This window comes from Melospiza georgiana, chromosome 16 (assembly GCF_028018845.1).
Source record: "Melospiza georgiana isolate bMelGeo1 chromosome 16, bMelGeo1.pri, whole genome shotgun sequence".
In the NCBI taxonomy this organism is placed as follows: domain Eukaryota; kingdom Metazoa; phylum Chordata; class Aves; order Passeriformes; family Passerellidae; genus Melospiza; species Melospiza georgiana.
In genome coordinates, this window is record NC_080445.1 from 14,406,447 (window position 1) to 14,430,325 (window position 23,879).

Sequence of the window (23,879 nt, forward strand, 5' to 3'; positions counted from 1 at the left end):
CAAGGACAGAGCTGGAAAATTCAGGACAGACACAAAGCCCTTCCCAGCAAGCAGCTCAGGGTGCCCTGGCAGGATCTCAGTGGCACAGTGCAGCTCTCACCCACCCCTGGCCAGCTCAGCTGCTCCCACAGCCCAGGCACCTCTGAGGTCCCTCCCTGCAGCCCTGACTCTGCAGAGGTCACAGGACTCACACAAGGTACAGGGTGTAATTTCTGGGCTGATTTGGGCAATTTTTATCCCTCCTGTAGGGAAATAAAAACCCCTGCTTTGGAGTGAAGCCCATAACAGAGGCAGGGAATGTGACTACAGTGTGTTTTCCCTCACAAGAGGGGATAAAAGCAGCTCTTAGATGCATCAACTGCAGCTGCAGGTGATGGCTTTGGCACTCTTTACCCCAGGCTGTTGACAAAAAGAGCTAATTTCTTCTTGCAGCAGAAAAATGATAATTTTGCAATCAAATAAATGATATTTTGCTTACCAGAACGCTGTTAATGGCAATTTTCATCACCTTCTCAGCCTCATTTATCTCCAAAGGTCTGCCAAGAGATTCTGTCCTTGCTTCCTATGAAATAAAATGAACCAATATGTTTAAACACTACACAAAGGAATTAATTTATGCAGAACTGAGAGTGATCAAGCAACAATGATAGGATCATCTGCATAATAAATGGGGTAGGATTTAGTGTTTATTCACCAAGGCTGAGATGATTTAGAGACCAGGAGATGATGAAAAAGTGAGTTGAGATGAGCAGGAGGGAGCAATCAAGGCATCTTTCCCAAATGAGGTGAGTGCTGTGTCTGACTGCAGCTATTCTTGAAGGCAGATTTTTGGCAACTGCTGTGATTTTACATGTGGAGCACAGAAGATTCCATCACCTGTACAACCCATGAAAACACCAGTGCAGGTGGAGGAGCACATTGTCCCAAAAGTGTGGAGTTACAAGGACTACAAAGGCACCAAACTGTGCCAGGCAGGTGGATGTCACGACATCTTTTATGGAAAATCCTTTCCTTAGGATTTTTCCTCCTGAGAAGCTGAAGGCCTCAGGAACAAAATGTAAACAATGATTATCTGCTGCTGTGGAATGCAACAGGTGCATCTGTGATTGGTCTCATGTGGTTGTTTCTAATTAATGGCCAATCACAATGAGCTGGCTTGGACTCTGTCTGAGCCACAAACCTTTGTTATCATTCTTTCCTATTCTATTCTAAGCCAGCCTTCTGATGAAAACTTTTCTTCTATTCTTTTAGTATAGTTTTAATATAATATATATCATAAAATAATAAATCAGCCTTCTGAAACATGGAGGCAGATCCTCATCTCCTCCCCAGTCTGAAAACCCCTGTGAACACTGTCCCAGGTGGACTCTGAGCACTGACCCTGCCAGAGCTCCAGGAGCCTTTGGACAATTCTCCCAGGACACGATGGGATTATGGAGTGTCCTGTACTGAATAATCTCTGTGGGTCCTTCCCACCCAGGATATTCCATGATTCCATGTGCCTCCCATGCCCATGTGAAAATTGCACACTGCAGATGTTATGGGCATCTCTGCTTCTGACAACTGAGTGAGTCAGACTCCTCAAAAACCCCCCCAGTGATCCTTGTTTAGATCCCAAAGGATTTTAAAAATCCCTCTCAGCAGATTTGGGGACACATAAGCTTGGCTGTGCACTTGTCTAAATGATGCCTTAAACACTGACCTGGTCATTACATAAAAACTTCTGATTACTTGCTTGGCACTGGAAGGGAGGAGAGGGAATTTTGCAGATGTCCCTAAAACAATCTTACATTGGCAAAACACTTGGTAACAGGTGGATAAAGATGGAGAAAGCATCTCTCTAGAAAATACCTGATTAAGAACCTAAAAATGCTTTGTGCACTTTGCCACAAGCTGTACCCAGCCCACCACAGGAGGAATTTTGGAAGCAGATTGAATAACTTTGCTAAGATGCCGTGCCAGACTCTCCAGATTGCACAGCTCAGCTCCAGCAGAGCCTGATCCCTTCCCACCAACTCCAGGGAACTGCAGGGTGAACCCAACCTGGCAGCTCATCCAGCAAAACAATAAAAGCAGCTTTTTGTGCTGAGCTTATTCCTCTGCTGGATCAGGTGTCTGAGCAACCCCAGCACATGCTGCACAAAGGCTCATTTTCCTGGCATGGGAAAAGAAGGAGAACAAACATTCTGCTGGGGAGAGTGACAGCAGGTACATCTGTTGGTGGCAGTGACTGCTCACACTGCCTGAAGTGCTCGTGAAGAGCAGAGAAAAACCAACTCCAAAGCAGCAAGTTTATTTGGGCAGAAATAGGATACAAAACGTGCAATACAAATTCCCAAATAATTCCATATATAAATGTTTTTGGAGGAGGGTGGGGAAGAATAATGTAGCTCAGTTGTTTGGGAACATTTAGCATTTCAGAAGCTCAGTAAAATCCCTGTTTATTTGTAAGGCCCTTGCCAGGACCAGCAAAATCCCATTTATTTGTGAGGCCTTTGTCAGGACCAGCAAAATCCCTGTTTATTTGTGAGGCCTTTGTCAGGACCAGCAAAATCCCTGTTTATTTTTCAGGTCTTTGCCAGGACCAGCAAAATCCCTGTTTATTTGTGAGGCCTTTGCCAGGACCAGTAAAATCCCTGTTTATTTGTGAGGCCTTTGTCAAGACCAGTAAAATCCCTGTTTATTTGTGAGGCCTTTGCCAGGACCAGCAAAATCCCTGTTTATTTGTGAGGCCTTTGCCAGGACCAGCAAAATCCCTGTTTATTTGTGAGGCCTTTGTCAGGACCAGTGAAATCCCATTTATTTGTGAGGCCTTTGTCAGGACCAGCAAAATCCCTGTTTATTTGTGAGGCCTTTGCCAGGACCAGCAAAATCCCTGTTTATTTTTCAGGTCTTTGCCAGGACCAGAAAAATCCCTGTTTATTTGTGAGGCCTTTGTCAGGACCAGCAAAATCCCTGTTTATTTGTGAGGTCCTTGCCAGGACCAGCAAAATCCCATTTATTTGTGAGGCCTTTGTCAGGACCAGCAAAATCCCTGTTTATTTGTGAGGTCCTTGCCAGGCCCAGCCTGGTGCACACACATTGCCCTGCCAAGTGGGCTCAGAGGGTCTGGGCCACAGAGCCAACACATTTCAAACAAAACAGCAGAGAAATGGGAATTCTTGTCCTTTCCACTTGCAAAGAGGTCAAAGGAACAGCAAGGACTGCAGTGTGTAATCATAAACAACTCCCTGAGCAGCTCCTGGTGAAACACCCTAAAACATGAACAGGGCAGGGCAGGGAGCTGATGGGTTTGGAGAAATTTGAGGATCTGCCCTTTTAGCTGAAATAATTAATGCAAGTTTAATTTCTTTCCTTCTTCTGCCTTCCTTCTAAGAGCCCTGAAGTTCCATGCACACACCACAGCCTGGCACAGAAATCCACATAATTTTCTACAAGGTTCAGTCCCCCAGCCACACCTGCCTGCAAAAATGTGTCAGGGAAATGCAGAGCAGTGGAAAGCTGGAATTTGTATTTTCAGACTCCTGGAAAAGGAGAAGTTCAGGGCAATTAACCCCTCCCACCCCAAGAGATGGAGAGGAGAATCCTCTGTGCACACAGCTCATCCCTAAAACTCTGCCTTAGAATGGGCAGAATAACTTCAGTGTTACAACAGAGCCACTAACCTGACTTTGACTCTCTGGAGTAGCAAGTCTAAGTGGAAAAGATATTAAATATTATGGAAAAACAGTAATATCTAGTGGAAATATAATGGAAACATAAATATATGTTAAGTCTATCAAAACCACGGATATTTTTTGTGGATGTCTGTCACAGCTTCCCTGGGTAACAGTCACTGGGCCATTTCCTGTTACCCTGTGAACATTTTCAGAGAGCAAAGTTTTGTCTTTAATATCTCTTTGCAAATGCACCCACCACTTCCCTTACTGGGAATCCCTCCCCAGTTGTTAACTGAGCTTCATTCCCAGTTAACAATGAAGAGCCACTATTGCAAAGCCCATTCTGCAAATATGCCCAGGGAGGCATTTTCAACTGACAATGGATTTCCATTTTCATGGACCAGAAGCTGATAAAGCAGCTTCAGTGTGCCTGATGTATGGAAAAATGGATGCACTCTTCTTCTACACTGCAGGAAGCAACCAAGAGAAGTAATTAGGCATGACCAGCATGCAAGTCACTGATGATAAATGTGGTGCAATAACATGTTCTGATGTGCTCAAGGTCTAGCAGAGGTTTCTAAACACATTTTTTGTGGTAATGAACAGAAAATAAAGCTTTTTTTTCCTAGCAGACTGGTCTTGCTGTGCCTGCTCCATCCCTGGAAGTGCCAAGGCCAGGTTGGATGGGGCTTGGAGCCACCTGGGATAGTGGAAGATGACCCTGCCCATGGCAGGGGGTGGAACTGGGTGATCTTCAAGGTCCCTTCCAACCCAAACCATTCCATGATTCTTTTTCTGAGTTTTTCAGCTTAAATATTTCTTTGTTTTCCAGGAGTTCAGGTTAAATCTTTCTTTGCTTTCCAGGAGTTCTAAGTCTGATGCACACAGAAGTTTGTGCATTCCTCACTGCCACTTCAGCCTCAATCCAGGCAGCCCCACACCCCCTGCTCCCAGGGAATTCCAGGTGTCCCTGAAGGCCACAAAGCTCTCCTGTAGGAGTTTGTTACTCAGGGAGTTCACTCACCCATGCTGGGATCACATCTGGCCAATCCAGGGATGATTTGGCACTGTTATATCAGAACAGGGAGGCTCATGAGGGACATTCACCCCTCTGAAGGAATCTGACCCTTCCCAACAGCCCATCTGCCTCTTGAAGACATTAAAGTCATGGCAAATGAGAATTTTGCTGCTTCCAGACTATGCTGCTTGGTTTCATGCTCATCTCAGCAGCCAAAGGGTGTCCACAAAGATATTTCCCTGCTCAGCAATGCAGGGCCTCAATCAGTGCTTCAAACCCTCAGCCCTGCCAGCAGGTAAAACCCATGCCACAAGGAGAGAGGAGCAAGTGGAAAATGTAATTTTTCAATGGATAAGAAAGAATCAGAAGTAACTTGTATGTGGTTCTGCTGAGGCAGGAAAGGGAACTTAAAAGATTTCTGACAGGGATGAATTCACTGCTCCCTCCATCTTCTGGCTCTGGAGCTGATGCTCAGCTGACAAACCCCAGCATGTGCCTCCTGTGATCCTTCCACACCCTCAGAATCCTCACCTTTCATTTACTTTGTGCAAGGTTTGAGGGCAGACTGCACTGGCAGAGCTTGGATCAGCCCTCAGCACTACATGAGGTCACTTCATGGCCTGGGATGTCTCCTCCAGACTGTGGGAACGTGACAAGGAACTTCTTGTTCCAGAGCAGAAGCTAAGCCTGTGAGTGAAATTCCAAATACCAAATTCCAAAATTCCAAATTCCAAACAAATTCCAAATGCAATCAGCTAGACATGGCCTCATTTGGTTGGTTCACAAAGGAAAAAAGGGCAGGGTTGGAAGAGACTGAAAGTTCACCTGATTCCAACTCCCTGCCATGGGCAGGGACACCTTCCACTGGACATAACCATTCCCAAAATGCCCGGAGAAATGTGCCACCCCCTACTTTACAGCTGATGCCATTTCTTCAAGCTAAATACTCCTGGGAAGGCCAAACAAAATGATTTCTGACTTTAAATATACACACACAACTGCAGTTCTGGTTAAAGCTACATTGATTCAACACTGGATCACAGGTGCAAGGGTTAATTTTGGATTCCCAGTTTGCAATAAGCCCTCTTCCTCAGAGTGATGGGTTAGGCTTGGGTTAGAAGCAGGACTGTTCAAAAAAACTGAAGCAAACCAAGAAATTCTCCAGAGTTGTGGCAATTTCAAGTTACAAATTTCCACTCCAAGTTGTGTGTGTGGCAGCTCTGTAAGCAAAGCCCAGGAAATGAGAGAAATTCATTTATCAGCCTCCCTCAGGCAGTGTCTCATACCCAGAAGGAACATTTGGCAGGCAGGAAAATGCTTCCAACATTCCCAATAAAATGAATTTTTGCAATAAAGTTCCAAAGAGCTGGGAGTGATGCAGCCACCTCAGAAATCACAGCTCCCTCTGCCCCCAGCAGCTGGGCTGGGAGGGGGAAAGAAGGAGGGAAGGAAGGAGGGAAAAAAGGAAAGAAAAAGGGAAAGAAGAAGGGAAGGGGAAAGGGAGGAAAGGAGAGGAAAAAGGAAAGGAAAAAAAGGGAAAAGGAAAGGGAAAAAAAGGGGAAAGGGAAAAAAAGGGGAAAGGGGGAAAGGGGGAAAGGGGGAAAGGGGGAAAGGGGGAAAGGGGGAAAGGGGGAAAGGGGGAAAGGGAAAGGGAAAGGGAAAGGGAAAGGGAAAGGGAAAGGGAAAGGGAAAGGGAAAGGGAAAGGGAAAGGGAAAGGGAAAGGGAAAGGGAAAGGAAAGGAAAGGAAAGGAAAGGAAAGGAAAGGAAAGGAAAGGAAAGGAAAGGAAAGGAAAGGAAAGGAAAGGAAAGGAAAGGAAAGGAAAGGAAAGGAAAGGAAAGGAAAGGAAAGGAAAGGAAAGGAAAGGAAAGGAAAGGAAAGGAAAGGAAAGGAAAGGAAAGGAGGAAAGAGGGAAAAGGTAAGGAAAAAAGGGAAGAGAAAAGAAAAAGGAAAGGAAAAAGGGAAAAGGAAAGGAAAAAAAAAGGAAAAAGGAAAACAAAAAAAGGAAAAAGGAAAGGGAAAAAAAAGGAAAAGCTCTTTAATCCAAAAGGTGGGAATACAGAGATCCAAGTGAAATGTCCTCAGTGGCAAGGCTGGGGCTGAGCCAACAGTGCCTCAGTTCCCCAGCTGGCTCTAAATGCCTCAGGCTCTGTGAAGAGTTCAATTCCAGCCTTTCCCAGCTGAGCTGTAACAAGATTCTCAGGGCCTCCCATCAGTCTGGGAACAGGCTGGTGCTGTGGGCATCCATAACAATAACAGGGAGCAGTGCCCAGAATTTATCCCCCACAGAGTGGCAAATACTTCACGTGGCTGTTAAAAGCTTTAACCCACCAAATTCAGCAATTCCAGTATTTACAGGAGTGGATATAGGGAATAAACACTTTGTTCAAGGGCACAGATGGGAAAAGTGCCAAGAGGAGCATTAGAACACAAACCCACTGCCTTGTTCATCTTCAGCACAAGCTAAAAGCCTTAAAAGAAAATATTTTCATTTTTGTTCAGTTTTACAGGGCTTCCAGCTAATTAAGAGGTAAATAAAATGAAAACAAGCCAGAGAAGGTCAGAAATCTTTCTGCCTGCCAGCAGCACAGTGGCAGCTTTCTTTTGGAATATTTTTTGCTCCATTATCTTCCCATGTCCAATAATTCAGCAAGTGTGAGCAGGGCAGCTCCCTGACAGGCTCCTGCTAGTGTGGCCAGGACCTCTGGCAGAAGCAGAGTGGGAGGCACTCAGAGTTAAAAACAGCCAGGAATTTCCATTATAGGATAATTCAAGAGAACCCTTCCTCAGCTGGGGCCAACTGCCCTTGAAAGTCTCATTACTGCTTTATTTTGAGCTGAAGAATGATTTGCACCAGCTCATCACCCCTCCCTTCCCACAAAGGTTAATGTGGCCATTTCCCCCACCTTGCCATGTTTTTAGGGTACAGAGCACCACTGGCTTTTCCAGCATCTTTTTCCATGTGCAGAATGGCAGCTGTGTAAATCCTAGAGAAGGGAGTGCATAGGGAAGCAGTGCTGCATTTTGCCTGAGTGCTGACATTAATTCCCTTGCTACTTTTCTTGATTTGGGGTTTGACAGCCTTAATCACAGACTGGTATTTCCAACAGCTTCTTTTCTCCATTCATTTAGTACTGTGTAGGAAGATACTAAAAGAAATCCAAACAAAATCTCTCATCCCCATCTCAAATCCAAATCAACCCCATCTTCTCCATGCAAAATCTCACCATGCCTGGTTATTCTTGCAAAGGTAACTGTAAATATTCTGAAAATTAAAGTTAGACAGCAATGAAATGCAGAGAAAGTGCCCCTGGCAGGAAAGGAAACAATAAAGATGAAGATTTATTTTACCATGCATGGAATTTGCATGAATTGGCTTTTCATTTAGGGATCTCACTGTGTGGTACCAAACTCATTCATCAGCTCCACTAAACTCCACAAATCCCAGCTGCAATTCCTGTACTCCAGGATTGGACCAGCAAGACTGGAAGCTGCAAATTACCTTCCAAATGTAATGCTTAAATGTATTTTTAAATAAAAATTCTGTGTCTCTACACTGCCACAGGACACCAACAACCTGCACTGTGCTCCCCCACAGCTGGGCTAGAAACAACACAGCTCCCCCAGAACTCAAAATTATATTTGGGATTTTCATCTGACAATCCAGCTTTGGGGGCTGTTTGGGATTTTTTTCTCCCATGATCTGAATTCAGCACACCCTGTAGGTTTTGTTCCTCTGTTGTTAATGAAAGATTCTTTTTTAGCATTACAGATGAACTTGGGAAGCAGGTTGAATATATAGAACTGTATATTCAGTCAAGGAATAAGGTATTTGCAAAGGCACAGAACCACATTTCCAAGAAATCAGACCTCAACTCTTCCCCAAAAATATGTACATACATTTACAGCACTCTCTACCTCCAATAAATCTAACAGAACCATTCCCCTAAATTCTTCTCTAGCTGAAATTTGTTTTCATTCAGAAAGTAATTTATTTTAAAAAAGTGTTTCATGACTAGGAGCAATGTGAAATTTATCTAATGCATGAATTTCTTCTACACAGTTTCTATCCAAATTATGTACAAAAAGACTCCAACAAAGAAGGTAAAGGTTGTGGAGCAAATTAGAGTCAACATTTCCAAAGGAAATAATGAGTTTTACTTCACTTTTCCCCAATGATCTTTCCCCAAAAACTGCTCAGACTGTGAAAACAGATCAAGTCAACCCATTAGTGCCAAATGCTGGCATTTCCTTTATAGTTCCTGGAAAATGAAAATCTTCACTTAGGATAGAAATAAGATTTATCATCAGCCTGTTGAGGCTTAGGTAGGAAGAGCTTTTATTTAAATATTTGGAAATGAATGGATTGGAAAAAGAAAGAGAAAAGATGTTCAGGGAACATAAAACTCCCATGTTTTCAAATTCCTTTAAACACTATGACAGCTGTTGATAGATTCTGGCACATGCAACAGGTTTCAGTAGATAAAATGGAATAAAAAACTAAACCACTGCTCCCCTGCCCTCCAACAGCACAAACCCTCTGGAAGTGCTAATTAGTGTGAGCATTAATTAGCCAGGCACTGCCAGAAGAAAATAACCAATGGAAATTGGTTATTATTGGTTGTTATACATTCAAAAGCAATAAAAGTAATATTTATTTTAATGGCAACTAATTTGGTGTCTACCAGCAAAGCTCTACTCCCCACCCAAAGCCAGAAGGAGCTTCAATTCTTCCCCACCTGGAATGGGGTGGGAAGGGCAGGCAGAGGATGCCTTTGCTGAGCTCTCCTGATCCTCCTCATGAAGAATCCAGGGAGGATGAGGAAGATGAGGAAGGGCAATTCCTGACTGCCCTCAGCACTGACAAGAAGCCCAGACCCAACAGTGATGGAAAAACCCAGCAGTGTTTGGCTCCAAGCCTCTCCTGGCATGGGCAAATTTCATACTTCAGGTGAAAGGCAGAGCTGGGGGATGATAATTAAAAATTACAAATTCCACTGCCAAACTGCTTCCTGCAGCCTCCTGACTTTTAATCTGAAACCTGTTTGCTTTGCTACACACTCGAGTCTGTTGCATGTACTAAACTTGGCATTTAACACATCAGCCAAAAATGGGTCCTTTAGGTTTAACAAATCACTGAAAAACCTTGGAACCAGCCCCAAATCATAAGGAACAGAGCCCAAAAGCATCTTCTGCAGCTCTCTGGAGGCTCTCCCTGTGCTGTCACTGTCACCTGCTGCCTTTGGGCCATGCACTCAGAGCTAATGGCACAGAGGGTCATTTCCTAAAGATAACAAGTTCCATCTACCAAATCCTTTCTGCAAAACACAGCCTGTGCACCAGGGCAGGATCAGCTGGCCCCAGCTTGTGTGCTCAGCCACAAGGAACACGAGCTCCCTGCTCTCTCTAGGAAATCCAATCCTTTCAGAAATTAAGGCACCTCTGAGCAGGCTCCCACTCCAGAGCTCTTCATGGCCCCACTGACAAGTGCCTGCACTGAAGCACTTTCTCATCTCCTCATTTTTCAGCTCTTGCTCTCAGCACACTCCACTTGTGCCTGGCCCTTTTCCAGGGCCCAGTTCTAAACTCAGTGTCCTCAAAGCTTTGATTTCAAGTGACTAAACAACACCCAAAAATTCAAACCAATGCTTGAGAATTGAGGTCTCTAGCTGGTCAGAGTGACCCCAAAAAACATTAAAGTCTCTTTTCCAGGCCCAGTGCTCAAAGAAGGAGTCAGAGCTCTTCATTTCTTGGCCTCAAGGTTGTTTATTGTTTTTTATCTATAAAATTCTTTCTCCTGTCCAGCTGAGGTCCATCCAGCAAAACAGACAGAGGCACTCTGCCTGCCCCCTGTTATGTCTTTATACTAAAAACTATGTATATAATATTTATAATTACTTTCCAATACCTATCACCTATGTTAGACAGTGAGCTTCTACTCTAAACCAATCTGTGAGTGCCAACATCACAGCAGAAGATGGAGGCCAAGAAAGTAGAAGGAGAAAGGCTGGACATGCCCAGATCCCTCCATCTTGCCCCCTTGAATCCCCATTCTAAAAACCCCAAAATCTACTTTTTCACTTTGTGATAAATTCACTGTCATTGTACTTAATTTGTCATGGCTTGCAGATCTTCATCTAAGGTTGGTAACTTGCTCCACGGGTCATAATCAAACCCACAGGGGCACTTTGGGCTCTGTGCCAGGGTCTCTGAGACCCCTGGCAGGGGTCTGGGCTGCTCAGGACAGCCAGAGGGATGTCCTGGGTCCTGACACTTGAGTACTTTTAAAAATGCCTAAACTGATCTGTAATTGACTTTTAGCAGAGTTACAGGGATGCTGTACTCAGAGGACAAGGGTCCAATGCTCCACCAAAGCAAACATTAACACATCACACAGCAGCTGTGTGAAAATTCCTTCAAAGCCAAGAAATCAGGCAGAGTGCAAGAGGAGAAGTAACTGATTAACAGTTGTGTGACAGTGCTGCATGTTGAGTTGAACTGGATTATCACTTCTCCCTCTCTTTTGAAGTATGAGCACCCTGCACAGCACAGAGATGCATGGATCCAGCATGGATCCTCCATGGAGGAACTTCCCAGGCTTTGAAACACCTGTACTCCATCACACAAGGATCTGGGAGCATTAATTGTGGAGGCTCAGAGTTTACAGCTCTGAAGGGTGCACTCCCCCCAGCTCAGACATCTGAACACTTCCAACACCATGCAGGGTCTCCCTCCTTTCAAGTCCCTCTTCAGAAAATGAAGAACCTCCAGCACTGCAGATAAAGGCACTGAAGAAAATAATGGCAAGACTTCCTGGCAGTGTGCACTGACTTCACACACCAGCTTTTGATTTTGCTTCTTCTCCAGCTAAGCTGAAGAACATGAACCCTGCAGGCTGTGATGCCTCCAGCTCCTACCACAGAAATAATGAGCCTTGCAAAACTAACAGCACTCATAATTTATCTGTTAGAATATCCATCCCCAGCACCACAGCCTGTACATGTATTTCCAAACAGGGAATATTTCAGTTTTCTGCTGAAGAGGAAATGCCAGGCTGCTCTCTCAGGCTGCCTGCAGTGCAGCCATGAACAGGAGTAGGAAGGAAATGCAAACTGTCAGGCCCATTCCTTCAAACTCTTGGAATATTCATGTCAGATGCAGACATTAATAAGAACTGAGACTTTTCCCCCTTTTTCCTTTGAGGCACCCAGTGAACACAAGTTTTTCCACACTCTCCAGTGTGTACTTACCCTCAGCTCCACCTCTTTGCCAAGTAAGTCATACAGGACTGCTCCTTTGGAGGTGATTTCAGAAGCAAGCTGTCTGGCTGCCTTCAAATCAGCAATCTGGAAACACAGCAACAGCACTGAATGGCAGGAGAATCCCCAACATCACAAAGACTATCTATGGTATTTCTCATTCTGATATCAAAATTGCACTGGAGGTCTAAACTCTGCCAGAGGTTGTGCACCAGAATCAGAGTGGACAGAGTCTCCCTTGGCTTGAAACAGTCCAGGTGAGGCTCTGTCAGGTACAGGTTTCTGAGGGGAACCCCAAATACTTCAGGCCAAGGGAAAAAACCCCACAAATCTCCTCAGAACTGTGGCTCAGCCAGCTGTTGGTTCATGTGCTGCCCAGGACAAAGGGAAATATCTCCCTTTTCATGAGCAGAAGTAAAAACTTCATGTACCAAAAGGAATGGGACCAGCCTGCAGTGGATGTAATGAACTTTTGAGCATCTCCCAAGTGGCTTTTGTTATTTTTTCAGAGAGACACATCAAGACTTACAGAATCACTGCTGGGTCTGCCATTTCCTCAAGAATCACAGGAAAAGAGAATCATACAATGGTTTGTGTGGGAACAGACCCTAAAGCCCATCCAGTCCCACTCCTGCAATGGGCAGGGACATCTTCCACAGAAGTGGTAACAGAAAATCCTCTTATTTAGCAAAGTGTTGGGTTTGTTTTGGGTTTCGTTTTTTGGGGTTTTGTTTTGGTTTTTTGTTTTGTTTTGGGGTTTTCTGGAATTTTTGGGGTTTTTTTATATTTAGAGAAAGTGCTTTTAAAATATCAAGAGATGGCTTTTATTTTAAGAGCTTGAACAGCTTTGATGTCTGTTAGGGTCACAGGAAGATTTATCCTTCTTTCAATGCAAATGGGCTAAAAATCAACTTTCAGTCAGTGTTTTGCAAGCTCCTCCTGTTGCAAAAGTTTAGTAGGTAGAAAATAATCTTTATTCCAGCCTACTCCAATATTTCTATGGTGTCAACAGGATTTCAATACAAAGAGAACCAGTTTTGTGCCACTGTTCCCTTGTGTCCTTGTTTGCCAAGCAGTATGTATTCTGTTTACCATCTGTTAGAGATATGGCAGTTGTCTTCTGTTAATTGGGCAGTTTTCCTTATCTCCTCCACAACCACTCCTCCCTCAGAGGAGACACCTGCTGATAACAGCTATTGAATGTCACTGCATGGCTGATAAGAACTACAGCATCCCATTGGGAGATGTGAGCCCAGAGGGAGGAGCCAAGCATTGCTGCCTGGATATAATCTGGAGATCTTGGGACACTAGCACAGCATTTCCACTGCATTCCCAGAGGAACAGCAGCTGCCTCCTCTTCCACTGGATCTTCAGAGGAAGACTCCACCCTTCTACAGGATCCCTGCTCCAGCTGAACCACCCCAGACACTGCAGGAGGGCTGAGCCACAATTCCAATGGGACTGCTGCCAACACCCTGACCCACAGGGTGTCAGGTTGGGTTCTGACTCTGCCAGTTTTGTTTTGATTTACTGCACTGTTTATTTTATTTTTTTATTTTCCTCCCTAATAAAAAACCTGTTATTTCCTGCTCCCATATCTTTGCCTGAAAGCCCCTCTTAATTTCAAATTTATAGCAATTGGGAGGGAGGGGGGTTACAGTTTCCAGTGCAGGGGAGGCTCCTGCCTTGTTTAGTAGACACCTGTCTTTCCAAACCAAGACACTTTGTATTAGGCTTCTTGTTGAGAATTCAGAGATTAAAACAAATCACAGAGTGACATAACCCCATCTCCTGAAAGTCTGACTTAAAACCCTTGCTAGAGCACTCCACTTAAATCCCAGCTAGCAAAGAGATGAGTTTTCCCAAGTGAACACAAGAGTGGCACTTTTGCTTACTTTGGAGCCCAGATCAAACTTGAACTTGGTGCTGTCCTCCTCGGGGAGCTGAGCACACTCCCCTCCCTGTGTGTTCATGGCCCCGTAGAGCACCGAGGTGACTTTAAGCAGCTCCTTCACAGCGTGGCCATCAGCCTGGTACAGCTTCTTGGTGTTCAGCTTGATGTGAGCCTTGGTAGCCTGGGCAAGAAAGAAACAATTCAGCAGTCACAAAGAACAAAATCCTCAGTTATCTGCGCTCAAAGCTGTTTTTGGGGGCACCAATTATTCTGCTGTACAGAATAATTCCCATCGGCCCGGTAGAGCTTCTTGGAGTTCAGCTTGATGTGAGCCTTGGTAGCCTGGGCAAGAAAGAAACAATTTAGCAGTCACAAAGAACAAAATCTATGGGAATCCATAAAATCAGAGGGGTTTGGAGAAGCTGCAAAAGGCAGGCCTCAGAGACAGCAGAACTGTGATTGGAGCTAAGCAGCAGCCATGAGATTGGTCAGCAGAAAAATTATGTAAAAACTAGAAAAGTAAGGACAAATAGAACAATGGTCTGTGTATTAATGCTTGTCTAGAATAACTCCCCAAGCTACAGAAAAGTGTATCTAGTGAGATGTTAGGAAGTTTTAAGCTTAATAATGGAGTTCTGTGCATTGTGTTTTAAGGCTCATGAGCAGGTATTGTATCCAAAATAAGCAAGCAGTGTTTAACCAAAGGTTTGGGTGCTTATAGTGGTTGGATAGAACTGCTGTCAATGTGCTTTTGCTTTGTGTGATTGGTCAGAAAATTCTTAAAGTAAATTATAACATTGAGTTCTTGGTTTGCTGCCTGGGATGTGAGCTGCTGGCATCTTCCCACTGTCATAGCCATGGAATGAGAGTGATGGTGGAAAATCAAACAGCTCAAGGCACGTTCCCAGCAGTCCTGTCCTGTTTGTGATTTGTACAGAGCCCCCAGCCAGTGATAAAAATCCTCAGTTATCTGCACTCAAAGCTCTTTTTGGGGGCACCAATTATTCTGCTGTACAGAGTAACTCCTCCTGTTTGGACCCCTCATCATAATACTGGTATTTCTAGAAGAAATTTTTCTGAAAGCTGTGCTCCTTCTGCATGTCAGATCATTTGCAGAAAAACCCTCAAACAATCATCATTTCTTCCCTGAATAAAGATCAGCAAAACCCCTATGCATCATTTAAATTCAAATTAAGTTTAAGTGGAAAGTAAGTGTGCCCAGGTCTTGTGATGATGCTGCAGAGAGGTAAATTTCACCCTTAATGAGTTGCAAGAATGAGATCAGTTATCCTAATTTAACTGTCTTCTCTTCCAGCAGCACCTTCCAAATGTTTTATTGCTTCTCTCAGTTTTTTTCCCTGCTATGATATTAGTGATTTTATTCTCTTGCCTTCCATCTCTGAAAGCTACAGACAGAACAATAAGGAAAAAATACAAAAAATTCTAATATTATCTTTTTGTGCTTCAAAGTAATAAAGGGGGAAAATGACTATCTGTCAGAGAAAGGACACAAATGTTGTTCTTGAAATTCCTGGTAAGTTTATATTACAAATGAATAGCCTCAAGGAGCCAACCACAAATTTCAGATTAAACTTTGAGGGAGTCTTTGTGGTGGCATAACTAAACAAGAAAGCAAAACAAAAAAATTGATGACCATCTATGGTTCCAAAAATGAAGCTTAAAAATGACACACGAAGTACAAAAGTGACTTAACATCTGCTTTCAGTGTATTTTTAAGATGAAACTTCTGCTGAAATGCTTCTCCTTTGGGAATGCTGCAGCAGATAGAGCTTATCCATGAGTCATTGGTGGTATTACACAGCTTTGGTTTCTCAGTGCTCGTGGAAGGAATTCACATTTCCTCAGGCTCTGACAGAGCAGGATCTTCAAGCTGGGGGAAGAGACTCAGACAATATTTGGTACAATACCATTATAAGCTCTGCATTGAGCTTCACTGAATAATGGACTGAAGGAAAAAATCCTGTGAAACTAAAGAGAGGAAGCACCACACTTCAAACCATGGATTTGGCTCCAGCTTTGCCAAAGAAACAAAACAAATGGATGCTGGCCCATGCTTATTCAGGTGTATTCTGTCAAGACTTTGTGACTTTAAATCAGATTTTAATATCCAAGATATATTTTCCTCTTGCCTCAACCCAGCACAGGAAAATGACTCTTTGTGTCTGTGTGCAGAGACAGGGCCCAGGGAATGGCTGGAGCTGTGTTAGGAGAGGGTCAGGCTGGATCTCAGGAAAAGCTCCTTCCCCAGAGGGTGGTGGGGCACTGCCCAGGCTCCCCAGGGAATGGGCACAGCCCCAAGGCTGCCAGGGCTCAAGGTTCCAACTCAGGATCTTCTGTGGCTCCTGAAAATTGAAGCCCAGAGTTCCAGAACAGGCTCCTGGTGTTGTGCACCTGAGCCAGGAGAATAAGAGACCCACAGTACAAAAAATCCCAAAATGCTTTTGAAATGCTGCTCTCAGAATGACCTCAAATGAGCCAAGACAAAGTGAAAAGTCAGGTATGTTCATCTCCATTCCCTTGCAACTAAAAGCAATCTAAAAAAATAATTGCAGAAACAGCAAGTATTCCATTACAGGAGAAGTGGTCATTAAATTGACAGACTCTGTTAAACATCCCCTATCCAAAGGGGACTGATGCACTAAATTATAAAAGATGTTGTTAGAGACAGAAGTTCTAATTTCAGCTTCATTCACCCTCAAGAGAGTAAAATCAATGTCTAGTAAGAGGAAAAAAAATGTTTTTTATTCAAAGGCTACTTAAAAAGAGACAAGCATATATATTTTTCAGACTGGCACAATGGCACTGTGGAGTTAAGAAGACAATTTCATATTTGGCAAGTCACCTCCTTCACTTCATCTTTGAGTTGCCTATTTGATTTGCTGTTTTATTATATAACAGTTTTAGTTTTACAGAACTACTAAAAACCACAGCTGTTTATTCTGAAGATTAGATGGTTAAAATGCAACAAAAATATAAATATTCAGTAAGAATAGCAGCCACAGCCAGAAAATTTGCTTAACTTCACAATGTGCTTAATTAATATCATAAAGCCAAATTTTCTGTGATATCTGACTCTTGCAAAAGGTTTTATGCCCTTGGGTTGCTGAGTTTGTTTTCATGAATGAATTTCTATGAGATGAACTCATTGAAGGCTTTTTGTTGCACTCTACCTCAAATTTGGATCCAAGTGGGTTTAGGCAGATCCAGGTATTGAGCCCCACTTATCAGGGCAGCTCTAGGGGGGGAATTGATTAAAAACCCACCTAAAGCAACCTTGCAGGCACTTCAGAACTTTGGGGTCTGGGAACTTTTGGTAAGCTCTCAAACTGCCAGGAGCACAGAGCAGCAGTTAATTTGTGTGGAAAATTAACACCTCCTCACTCCTTGTTCAGTAAAGCAGAGCAGAGCTGCAGCTGCATTCCCTGTGATGGATCTGTCCTGCCATTCTCTTCTGAGACAATTCTGTCTCCACCACATCTCCCATCTGCCCACGGATGCATAAAGCCATTAACTCCTGGGGAAGATAATTGTGGATTGCATGGCCAGTGAATTATTAAGGAAATGTCTACAAGCTTCTCTCATCCTGAAAATGCTGAAAACCTACAATAATCCCCACACTAACCTGTAATATTAACTGAGACTAAGTACAGGATGACTAATTTCCATTCATTTCATTTTCTGAATCATATTATGTAATTCTCCAACACCCCTGGGATTTTTGACATGAAATCAGCTATTGAAAAGCATCACATTATTTCTGCTTCCAGACTTGTGCTTGCAGGGGGAAACCCTCCCAAACAAAACAGACCTGCTCACTCCATCTCAAGATGCTCCAAGGCTCAAAAGTACATTCTAATATGTACAGGAATGTACCCTGCTCTGAACATGGCAAAATTAAGAGAATTGAGGGTGCACACTATTCACAAATGACAAGGGAAATGTTGTTAAAATGACATTTTAATATGTTTAAGATTTTTTTTAAAGTACTGTAATTCATCTTTGGTATTAGCATAAAAACTTCCATTGCTTCCAGACCCAGCTGCAGCCCCAGAAAGTTCTTTTCATATAATGAAGAGTGTTAATCTAAGTGTGTGATAACACCAAAGGCTCCCACTGCTTCCAAATAACATTAATTTTCTGAAGGACGATGTTATTTTATTCCATAAGACTAAAAAATTTGATGGCCCAAGCCAAATATGCTCATGCATAAAAAAATTGATCTGAGAAAAAAACCACATGCCTTGATCTGTGGGAAATCTCATACAACCCATATATGATTCTGTATCATCATGAAAACACCACAAGTTTTGATAATTCAAGCACAGAAAAGGCATCCAAAGTTAGCAATAACCAAGGTGGGATCTCTTCTAAAACAATTTAAATGGTTTAAAAACAATTCCCATCTACAGCTGTATCTTCCACTGTTACCTTTTATAAATAAGGAGAGATAAGGATGAATATTGGTTTAGATCCCAATATCATATTTAGATTCCAGTGAATACTGGAATGAATACTGGTTTAGATCCCAATATTGTATTTAGATCTCAATATCATATTTAGATCCCAGTGAATATTGGAATGAATATTGGTTTCTATCCCAATTTAGATCCCAATATTGTATTTAGATCCCAATATTGTATTGAGATCCTAGTGAATATTGGAATGAATATTGGTTTAGATCCCAATTAGATCCCAATATTATATTTAGATCCCAATATTTTATTTAGATCCCAGTGAATATAGGAATGAACATTGGTTTAGATCCCAATATTGTATTTAGATCCCAATATTTTATTTAGATCCCAGTGAATACTGGAATGAATATTGGTTTAGATCCCAATTAGATCCTAATAGTGTATTTAGATCCCAGTGAATATGGGAATGAACATTGGTTTAGATCCCAATATTGTATTTAGATCTCAATATCATATTTAGATCTCAGTGAATATTGGAATGAATATTGGTTTAGATCCCAATATTGTATTTAGATCCCAATATTTTATTTAGATCTCAGTGAATATTGGAATGAACATTGGTTTAGATCCCAATTTAGATCCCAATATTGTATTTAGATCTCAATATCATATTTAGATCTCAGTGAATACTGGAATGAATATTGGTTTAGATCCCAATTTAGATCCCAATATTGTATTTAGATCCCAGTGAATACTGGAATGAATATTGGTTTAGATCCCAATATTGTATTTACATCCCAATACCATATTTAGATCCCAGCTCTGCAGAGAGAAGTACAGAATGTCACTAACAGCATGCCCTGGCCTCTTACAATTTCCAGCATCACAAGACACAGGATCACAGACTCACGGAATGGTTTGGGTTGGAAGGGACCTCAAAACTCATCCAGTGCCACCCCTGCCATGGGCAGGGACAGCTGTCACCACCCCAGGCTGCTCCCAGCCCTGCCCAGCCTGGCCTTGGACACTTGCAGGGATAAAGCAGCAGCAGAATGCAACACAAACTCAGCCACCCTTGCAGGGAAGCTCTGTGGGGTTAAGAGAAAGCTCTAAAGCTGCCATGGAAGCAGAATTTCAGATTTTCAGGGTTTCAGATTTTCAAGGTTTCAGATTTTCAGGGTTTCAGCCCAAGCACAGCTCCTGGGCAGACTCACCATGAACTGAGCCACGGCCTTAATGAAGAAAACTCTGTCCTGCTCTGTGTCCACGTCCCCAGGAATGTCACTCTGAGGTTCATACCTGTGCAAACAACAGCTGGAGATCAGAACAAGCTTCTGGCAACATCTGTGAGGCAAAAATCAAACTCCAAGCAAGCACAGGCTGGAGGATAAATGTGTAAATAAATTCCTGCTGCAGACCCAGGCATCCAGAGCTGGGTGCACACAGGGGGTTTGTACAAACTGCAGGAGCTGTAAAAGCTGACACACTGCACCAGTTCATAGCCAGACATCATTTCAAACATCCTCCTTTCACAAGTGAAGGAAATTTATGGAAAAGCAAACTGAAATCTGTAAAATGCTTTAAAAAAAAACCATCAGTGAGATGCAGAAACTTCTAGAAGTGGCCAGGCTGCAGGAACCAGGGAAGGATAAAAGGAAATTCAGTGATTTGGACCCTCAGAGTGACAGCAGCATTTGAAAGACTATTTAGGCAACTTAATCCAAGTAGTTCTGAATGGTTGTGAGTATATCCCTATTTCATTACAACTGCAAGAGCATTCAGCAAATTTCTAACAACTTAATGGATATTAATTATTAATCCAGGCCAAAAACCAGCAGTCAGGAAAACTGGTCAATGTTGGTTTCAATTATAATGTTCTACCTTATAATCTTAAAAAAAAAACCAAAAACCTTTAATTTTACATTTAATTAGGAGATAGAAGATAATGTATAATTCAAATAACTCTTCAGGATCCAGACATATTAAACCACAGTCTATCAATGGGTTAAGTGGGTGTAAAACTGCAACTGGACAGTAGTAGATTAGAACCAAACCATTTTATTTCTTTCAAATACGTTGTGGATGCAGGACAATATCAGGCTGAACAACAAGGCAAGAATTAGCTGGGTTTTGCTGAATTTCCCACAACAGATCACCCTGTTTGGATAGGATGGACAGGATGGCTGTGGAATTTGGAGAATATGTGAGATATAAGGCTACTTTTAAATGAGTGTGCCCACAGTCAGGGTGAAACCTCTGGCAATCACTAGGTTTGCTACTCCAGACTGTGTCATTAAGCTAAAATTCTGCAAACCACCACATTTCTGTCTGGCATTTAAAGAGCAGAACTCAAAGAATTAATAAATATCCCTGAGTTCCCTCATTTCTCAGCACACCATCAGTTCCCAAGCACACTCCCCACATCTCAGCATCAGCCCAACATTTGTTGGCCTCATCACCGACCTTTTCACCAGCCACAGCAGCACCTCTGACACGAGCATGAAGTTTGGGGTGTGGAAATTCTCCATGGATATCAGCCGAGGATACCCCAGCGCCCTCATCATCTCAGTAAAATCTGAAAAATGAGGAAGAGCAGGGATTTCTTCTTTTATAGCCAATAAGGGCTTTGCCAAGATTGCCATCTCCCACAGAGTGCTGCTTAGTTACCGTGCGATATAAGCACTGTTTAAAAAATTAAACCTCAATAATTAATATAAATCCTCTCATTTCAACAGACAACACTCCCAAGTGAAAACAGGCGTTTTTAAGGAGATTCCCTGAGCTGGAACAACGCAGACACAGCCTGTCCTGCACACACAGCATTTAACTTGTTCCCTACGGGCGGGGGAATCCCTCCCTGCAGGGCTGCGCCACCCCCGGCAGCGGGGACCCCTCCCCGGCAGGGACCGGCGGGCTCAGCCCCGCATCCCCGCAGCTCCGTGTGAGGCCCAGCAGGGTCCCCCGGGAGGCCCAGGCGGGGGTGCCGCGTCCCGCCCGGCCCTGCCCCGCCGCCCCGGCCGCGCTCACTGCGGAGATCGCGGAACGACATCGCCGGGAGCCGCGGCCGCCGCCGCTCTGAGGGAACGCGCTGCGGGCGCTACGGCGGCGCGGCGGGGACAAACCCCGCGGGAAGCGAAAGGCGCTGCCATCGGACACTGAATCACGGCATGGCGCGATAAACTGAGGGGAAGGGTGTGGAATACAAAGCTGTGTTTCGTGTCAGGTACATACAGGCAATGTGTGTGTGAAAAACGCCAGTCACTTGGTTTTAAAATTTTAAAAGTTTAATAGTAATAAAATGGTTATAAAAATAGTAATACAATTAGAGTAATAATAATTTTTACAATAATTTCACAGCGCCAGCCAGACCACAGCACTGAGTGCCATTTCCAGGCTTTCCTTAAACACCTCCCGCCACAGCGAATGCACCACACGCATAGGCAATGCATTCTAATATCACATCACCCTTTCAGGGAAGAAACTCTTCTTAATGTCCAATCTAAACCTCGCCTGGTGCACTTAAGACTGTGTCTTGTCCTGTCCCTTGTTCGCGGGTAGCAGAGCCAGCCCCCGCCGGCTGTGCCCTCCTGGCACGGAGGTGCTGAGAGGGAGAAGGTGTCTCTGTCCCCCCTCACGTCCTCCAGACTGAGCCCGCCAGGCTCCCTCAACCCCTCCGTGAAATAAATAGAGCAGAACATCTTTCTCCTTTTAATGCCTTTATTAGAAACCGACGGGTCGCGCTCACACCACCGCAGCTTCCAGAAGTGGCACAGAGGAGGAGAAAGTGCGGCTTTGTCCACTGGTCTGTGGGCAGAGCTGGGGGTTCCATCCTCACGAGAGCACCAGGAGATTCACAGTTTTTCGGTTTGACATTCGAGGTCCTCTGTCCAGCCGACATCTTTTTAGGTTAGGGTGAGGGGTAAAAAGGGTCTTAGCGGATACTGGATTTTGTTCCTCACGTCGAGACATCACTTCGATCCCTCAGTTCCGGAGGTTTTTGCTCGGTTTGGTGAGGGGCTTCTTCATTTACATGCCAACTCCGATGTCCCCTCCTCTCCACCGTCCGGGTGCCATCCTCCAGGAAGCAGCAGGGTGCTACTCGACAAAAAGGGGAATTCCCAACCATGAACAACAGGTAGTTAACGAAAAACTATTAACAACAGGTGATTACAACAACAAACAGTTAGAACTCTACCCTGGCACCAAGCGGCTCAACCTGTGAACTCTGCAAACTTTTAAAAAAATGGGCAGCTTTTCTACTCATAACAGTCGGCTCAGGACGTGCCGAGGCCGCCCGGGGCAGAGCCGCGGGGAGGGGGCGGCAGGAGCGGAGCGGGGCAGGGCGTGTGGGCTGTGGGAGGGCACAGCTCCTGTGCCGTGTCCCGCTGTGGGACCCTCAGTTGTGAGGGGACATTGAGGGGCTGGAGGGGAAGGGAAGGGAGCTGGGAAAGGGTGTGGAGCTCATGTCCTGTGCAGAGGGGCTGGGGGAGCTGGGGAAGGGACTCAGCCTGGAGAAAAGGAGGCTCAGAGGGGATGTCCTCACTCTCCTCAACTGCGTGACAGGACATGGAGCCGGAGGGGCCGGGCTCTGCTTCCAGGGAACGAGGGACAGCACAACAAAACAAAGTCTTAAATGTGCCAGGAGAGGTTTTAGTCATATTTAAGGAAGAATTTCTTCCCTGAAAGGGTGATATTAGAATGGGGTACTCATGCGTGTGGATGTGTGTGGTGGATTCGCTGTGGCAGGTGTTCAAGTGTCGCTCTGATTTTTTAAGATTTTCTAAGCCTTCTGATGTTGACATTCTTGTAGCGAACTTTCTCACACACTTTCTGTAAAAAACGGATTGTTTTGCATTCCTTTGTGGAGGAGGAGAAAGTTAATGGATTGTTGGTTTGTCCAGTGTCATTGGAGAGGTGGCACTGTCACCCTCCAAACCACTGTCACTCTTGGAAAACTATAAATGTTAGAGTCAGAAAATAAACTCCCCTTTTTTCTTCACCTTGAGAGCAGCAGTGTGAGCTTGTGTTCTTTCGTGTCCTATAGTGACATTCAAGCAAAGCCTGAGTGTGGCACTCAGGGCTCTGGTCTGGTTGCTGTGGTGGAGTTGGGTCCCACGTTGGACTCAGTGGTCTCAGAGGGTTCTTGTACCCCAATTAATTCCATGATCCTGTGACATTACAGCCTTTGGGGACAGCGTGGTGGCATCACCAAGCCCAGAGCCCAAGCAGAAGTGACACAGCCCACTGCAGTTTCCATGTTGATCCCCAAGGAGGAGCAGTGTGAGGGTTCCTGTGCTGACCCTGGTGATGTCCCATGGACCAAGGAACGGCAGCTGTGACCACAAATCTCTGCATTAACACTGGACGGAGCAGCCACAGCTCTCCCTCAGAGTCATCTGTGTCTCAGGATGGATTGAGCTGAAAATCACCTCCATGTCAGGTGTGACAGTGTTCACAGGGGTTCTTGGATGAGGTAAGAGACGAGGATCTGGCTCCATGTTTCAGAAGGCTTGATTTATTATTTTATGATATATATTACATTAAAAATATACTAAAAGAATAGAAGAAAAGGTTTCATCAGAAGGCTGGCTAAGAATAGAATAGCAAAGAATGA

General features: G+C 44.1%; 1 protein-coding gene across 4 annotated transcripts in view; it reads right to left on the bottom strand.

Annotated features, from left to right (window-relative positions):
- CLUAP1 (clusterin associated protein 1) overlaps positions 1–21,352 on the bottom strand; it is a 63,502-nt gene extending 42,150 nt beyond the window's left edge. For 2 of the 4 annotated variants that reach the window (XM_058035598.1, XM_058035597.1), the window contains exons 1-6: positions 21,293–21,352; positions 20,729–20,840; positions 19,480–19,564; positions 13,831–14,010; positions 11,927–12,022; positions 479–562 (exon numbers count right to left, since the gene is read on the bottom strand). In XM_058035598.1, the coding sequence (XP_057891581.1) occupies positions 479–562; positions 11,927–12,022; positions 13,831–14,010; positions 19,480–19,564; positions 20,729–20,840; positions 21,293–21,314 (579 nt within the window). In that variant the 5' untranslated portion in view covers positions 21,315–21,352. Of the gene's footprint in view, positions 1–478; positions 563–11,926; positions 12,023–13,830; positions 14,011–19,479; positions 19,565–20,728; positions 21,151–21,292 lie in introns of those variants that run through there. The other 2 variants (XM_058035594.1, XM_058035595.1) reach the window with 2 other exon arrangements.
- Positions 21,353–23,879: the final 2,527 nt, after the last annotated feature.